Below are 6,000 nucleotides of genomic sequence, written 5' to 3'. Positions count from 1 at the left end.
TCGAGAAGTGGTTGATTATATGCCAGGTCGAAACTTCGGAGTGCCATCTGTACTGAAAAAACGTCGTACGATACACGTGCGAAAAGGAAATTCGTAACTCGTGTCGATTTAAAACACTCCCTTCGGTCGTGTTTTAATTTATCGCCACTCGTTTCGAACTTCCTTTTTTACGCACTTGTATCGTAATGTACTATTTCAGTACAGATGGTATTCTTTTTACGCATTAGTGCCAGAAGTGCGTCATTATTATGTCAGGTCGAAACTTCGGAGGGCCATCTGTACTGAAAAACGTCGTACGATACACGTGCGAAAAGGAAGTTCGTAACTCGTGTCGATTTAAAACACTCCCTTCGATCGTGTTTTTATTTATCGCCACTCGTTTCGAACTTCTTTTTTTACGCACTTGTATCGTAATGTACTATAATTTTTTTCGTGTGCATCAGAATGACTGACCAAAGTGGCAGATCGATGTTGGAGTACCATCAGCATTTACTACCTATTTGCTACTATTTACTACCTATATTGACATATTTGCTACCTAAGTTAGAAAAAAGATTTTCCAAAAATAATGTGGGCAGTCATTCTGACGTCAGGATGACTGCCCAAACTGAGTATGTCGGGATTGGACCCCCTAATTTGCAACAATGTATATACTATGATTTACTACCTATTTGCTACCTACACATATATTTTTTCTAGATTTTTTAGGTAAAAAATAACGATTTTATGAGCAAAGTATTATTTTTAGAGATTTCTTCCATAAAGTGGGCAGTCATTCTGACGTCAGGATGACTGCCCAAATAATATCTATACATTTTCATTTTATTTGTTTATAAATAAAATCTGAAACATACATATAATATTATGTAGGTAGGCAAATGGGGCCTTGGGGCCTATATTTATTTCATTTTATTAAATTTTTCATATTTAAAAAAATCTGAAAACATACATATATTATGTAAGTAGGCAAATGAGTAGTAATTCATAGGACATAGAATGTTGCAAATTAGGGGGTCCAACTTGAAGTATGAATGACTGCCCACTTTATGAAACACATTTATACAAAAAAACTATTTTGCTTATAAAACCGTTAATCTTGGCCTAAAAAATCCGAAAAAAATATATGTGCAGGTAGCAAATAGGTAGTAAATCATAGTACATTCATTGTTGCAAATTAGGGGGTCCAACCTCGACATACTCAGTTTGGGCAGTCATCCTGACGTCAGAATGACTGCCCACTTTATGGAAGAAATCTCTAAAAATAATACTTTGCTCATAAAATCGTTATTTTTTACCTAAAAAATCTGAAAAAAATATATGTGTAGGTAGCAAATAGGTAGTAAATCATAGTATATACATTGTTGCAAATTAGGGGGTCCAACCCCGTCATACTCAGTTTGGGCAGTCATCCTGACGTCAGAATGACTGCCCACATTATTTTTGGAAAATCTTTTTTTTAACTTAGGTAGCAAATATGTCAATATAGGTAGTAAATAGTAGCAAATAGGTAGTAAATGCTGATGGTACTCCAACATCGATCTGCCACTTTGGTCAGTCATTCTGATGCACACATTTTTTTCTTGTCAAATCGAAACTTGGTAGGGCCACCTGTACTGAAAAACGTCGTACGATACACGTGCGAAAAGGAAATTCGTACTTCCTTTATTTCACACTTGTATCGTAAATTCGTAATGTAGGTAGTAGGTACTATTCCGGCTTTGCTACGCCGTAGGCGTGAGGCGTAGCGCATAGCTCAAAAACTACACATTTAAAAAATCGACGAGGTCGATTCTGATGTAATAACTTATTATAGTTATGATAGGTAGTATCTTATCTTAAAGTACTAAGTAAGTATAAGTACGAATAAAAAACAGAATGAGTAAAACAAAATTCAAATTGATTAATCTATCAGTAGGACACGAACCAAATAAAGTTCAACAGTATAACTCAATAAGCGCCCTCCTTTTTATTTAGCCCAGCAATTTGTAAGGCGTGTAAATAAAGGCCTAAAAGGTTGAAAGAATTATCAGCCGTAGCCATCGGCTATAAAACATGTTAATAGAAAAGCAACAGGCTTGAAATATAGCCCAAAATAATCGACATGACATGCAACCTATATTACACCAGTTTACCGTGAAACATCGACAAACTACCTAATTATAGATTGACGATAACCTAAATAATCCAACTGAATGGAATTCATTCATAAAAAACATGGCCGCCAGTTTTGATGGCCATAAAACGAAATGCTACCAATACCGCGCACTCAAGGCGACGGACGACGCATGCGTGGAAGAATTGATTACTAAAAATGACGTCACAAAATGGTCGTCGCGGCCGCTCAGTATAAAAACTAAAAATTAAGGCACAGGTTGTTCCCCAAAAGGCTCAAACAGCCAGGATTTTGGTTCATTCGCGTTCGGACTCCGCGGTGGTTCGTTTGAGTAAATGCTAGTTGATTTGTGTACCCAGTGACTGGTAGCTAAGGAGACAAGATGGTTTATCCTATTGTACTTAAGTTTATGAGAATGTGGCAGTCTTCGTGTCCAGTTTTACTGAAAATACTGTGTTTATGTAAGTACTGTTTGATTTGATTATTGTTGTGCATTCGTTTTTTTTTTTCGTTAAAGTTTAAATGCTTGTTGTTTTGTTATAATGCTTTTGAATTTTGCTTATCATTGCCATAATTTTTTTTTTTGAAAAATGTTTTCGAAGGCGCCGTCTCATAATAAAGAAATCATACAAACATAAGAAGTCACACATTATAATTTTTGAATAATAAAATATCACGCTAGAGAGGCCGGTTAATAATCGGTATTTTATTCAAGCTACATACACACTTACAGAGAGCCATTGATTTTACACAAAACAACAATAGGTATAGGTAACATACTTACATATTTAGATAGCTAAGCATCCATACTATACTGGGGACGCTATTGCACAACACCCTGCATTTTATGATTAAGCACTGAGACTTGGCACAGGTTGTTCCTTGGGTGGCCCTGAGTAGATAAAGATCGGGAGGCATTGAGAGCCCCCCTTAATTTAGGAGGGAAAAGGGGGGAAGGCTGGCGCCGCCGCGCTTCCTTTGAAACCATATTTCTCTAAAACTATACAAAATAGGGCATGCGATATATCTTTTCTGGATAAATGAAGGACGAGGAATTCATTTTTGGAACAAAAAATATGTACTTTAGAACAAAAATACAAAATAAAATGGGAAAATCTTAAAACGAGATTTTTTTTTATACATATTATTGCATTTTTTATAAAAACCGTAATAGTTATTTTAAAATAAAAAATATTATTAAATAGCTACATTTATCTAGTTTTAGAAAATGTATAATTTGTTATAGAAATATATTATAGGACGAGTGATAAAAAATAATTTACATCGCCCGATAGGGTGATATGAATGCTCATAGGGTATAATATCACAACATCCACTGCATAAGCACATCGGCTCCGAACATTTAATTTAAAAAGTCTTTTTTTACGGTTGCACCTTACGCGGCACTGTTTTTTACACCTGCATCCGACAATTTCGAGGCATGTTTCTGTTGTAATGGCATATTAGCCACTTTCTATGTTTAGCAGTAACACAATAGTTTACTGCGACATAATGCATATTGCTTGGTAAGCGACAACCCAAACATGTATATATAGGCACACCTTTACACAATAAAGGGGATTGATTGGATTCATTACTTTACCTACTACTCGTGTCTATCATTTGGACACCTCATACCGTGGCGCTGCTCCTCAACAGTAATAACATATTTTGTTATTACACTGTAGCAACAGGCAACGTTGCGGGCAAGTAGGCTCCCAAATCCCAATTGTTACAGACTTTCGTCCAGCCACAAGTAGCAAATAATGGCAAATTTTGAATTGGGTCTAGTTGACCCCATACATGGACACCTTGATATACCTATAACCCTTACAAAAATGGTGTAAGACAGCTTTTGTCGGTGAAATGCTGTTAATTTGGCGGTCTTTTTTGGTTAATAACTATTTTCGGCACTCGTTAACCAAAGTACAGGACACAGATCTGGAATAATAAATATGTCAAGTAAGAATTATCCATAAATTATGCAAATCATATAGATAACTACTATTTCACAAGATGTATTAGGATCAGATGTATATATCTGACCTATCATATCAATCGATCATTTCATGTAATATAAATAGTTAAATTCAGACTATATAGGAGTATGTTGTTTAATTTGGAGTACTCTAAATAACTACACTTTTTGAGAGCTTTGAGTACCTTTACCTCACCTCATCGAATCATACAAGCTGACCCGTACCGTACATCAAGATCGCCCTGCCACGTCACTTTCATTATTTTTTTACCTCGCGTTTCGTAATATATTTATATAACAAACTATATATTTTTATAAACAACATAAATGTGGCTTTTCATTAATATTTATTGCTTTTAGATATATATTGTATAGAAACAACAAAATGGGATAATGTTATGAAAAAGTTATCACATATATTTTTTTTTTAATTTTTGTATTTTTTTATATTTATGTACATTAATCACTAAAATAGCCATAAACTACAATGATTACGGGTTTCGTGTGTTAAAAATGGTGATTTTACCTGAAATCATTGACAAAACTTATTGAAATGAGCATTCATATCACCCTATCGGGCGATGTAAATTATTTTTTATCACTCGTCGTATAATATATTTCTATAACAAATTATACATTTTCTAAAACTCAATAAATGTAGCTATTAAATAATATTTTTTATTTAGAAAAAACCATTACAGTTTTATTATAAAATGTGTATTATAAAATGTGCAATAATATGTATAAAAAAAAATCTCGTTTTCAGATTTTCCCATTTTATTTTGTATTTTTGTTCTAAAATACATTTTTTTTGTTCCGAAAATGAATTCCTCGTTCTTCATTTATCCGAAAATGATATATCGTGTGCCCTATTTTGTATAGTTTTAGAGAAATATGGTTTCAAAGGAAGCGCGGAGGCGCCAGCCTTCCCCCCCTCCTCCCTCCTAAATTAGGGGGGGCTCTCGATGCCTCCCGATCTTTATCTACTCAGGGCCACCCAATGAACAACTGTGCCAAGTCTCAGTGCTTAATCATAAAATGCAGGGTTCCCATACAAGACATAGCAATAGCGTCCCCAGTACTAATATTACAAATGGGAAAGTGTGTGTGTCTGTTTGTTTGTCCATCTTTCACGGCAAAACGGAGCGATGCCGATGAATTGACGTGATTTTTTAAGTGGAGATAGTTGAAGGGATGGAGAGTGACATAGGAATGTCTTTGGATAAAAATCAACGGTTTTGGACAAAAAGAGAAAGAACAAATGGAGGACAATGCCTTGTGGCTTTTTCTACCAGCCCGCTATAGGGAAAAACTAAAATCTCTATAATTATGTTTTGCCCCTGTATCTCCTTACGAGATAGGGAGGAAAAGTTTTTTTTTATATTGATTTAAACTAACACGATCTTCACTCATATTATTAAATTAAAACGGGACTTCATCACGTAAAACTTACGTTTTTATTTAACCCGACGTTTCGGATATGACATTACGTCCCTGGTCACGGGTAGACCAAGTTTTAATTTGATAATATGAAGTTTTTTTTTGTACTAGTTTTATTCTAGAACGGCGTTTCGCTAGTACCTAATAGTTTGGTCGAATATTGATCAGCTGTATTTTATAAATTGTGTGTCTGTGTAGGTACATACTGTTGGTCATTGTGATTCATGTCCCTGAACTTTATCTGAAAAAATATTATTTTACAGTAGTGTCCAGTTATCATAGTAAGTATTTAATGATAACAAGTAATACTGGATGTTTTAATGCTAACTTATTGAAGTATTTAAAACACACGCGAAAAGTAGTTTCAAAAAATTAAAAACTTGATGACATTCTACTGAAAAAAATAATATATTCAATCGATCGAATCAATCGGAAATATTTGAAAAATTATTTTTTTTTTATCTAAAAG

At 34.3% G+C, this 6,000-nt stretch overlaps 1 protein-coding gene across 1 annotated transcript in view; it reads left to right on the top strand.

Annotated features, from left to right (window-relative positions):
- Positions 1-2,193: 2,193 nt before the first annotated feature.
- Positions 2,194-6,000, top strand: part of LOC125237048 — a 39,353-nt gene continuing 35,546 nt past the window's right edge. The window contains exon 1 of the mRNA XM_048143980.1: positions 2,194-2,574. Coding sequence (XP_047999937.1) covers positions 2,496-2,574 — 79 coding nt within the window. The 5' untranslated portion in view covers positions 2,194-2,495. The remainder of the gene's footprint in view (positions 2,575-6,000) is intronic.

Source organism: Leguminivora glycinivorella, chromosome 20 (genome assembly GCF_023078275.1).
Source record: "Leguminivora glycinivorella isolate SPB_JAAS2020 chromosome 20, LegGlyc_1.1, whole genome shotgun sequence".
Taxonomy (NCBI): domain Eukaryota; kingdom Metazoa; phylum Arthropoda; class Insecta; order Lepidoptera; family Tortricidae; genus Leguminivora; species Leguminivora glycinivorella.
This window is presented reverse-complemented; position numbering and strand designations above follow the sequence as displayed.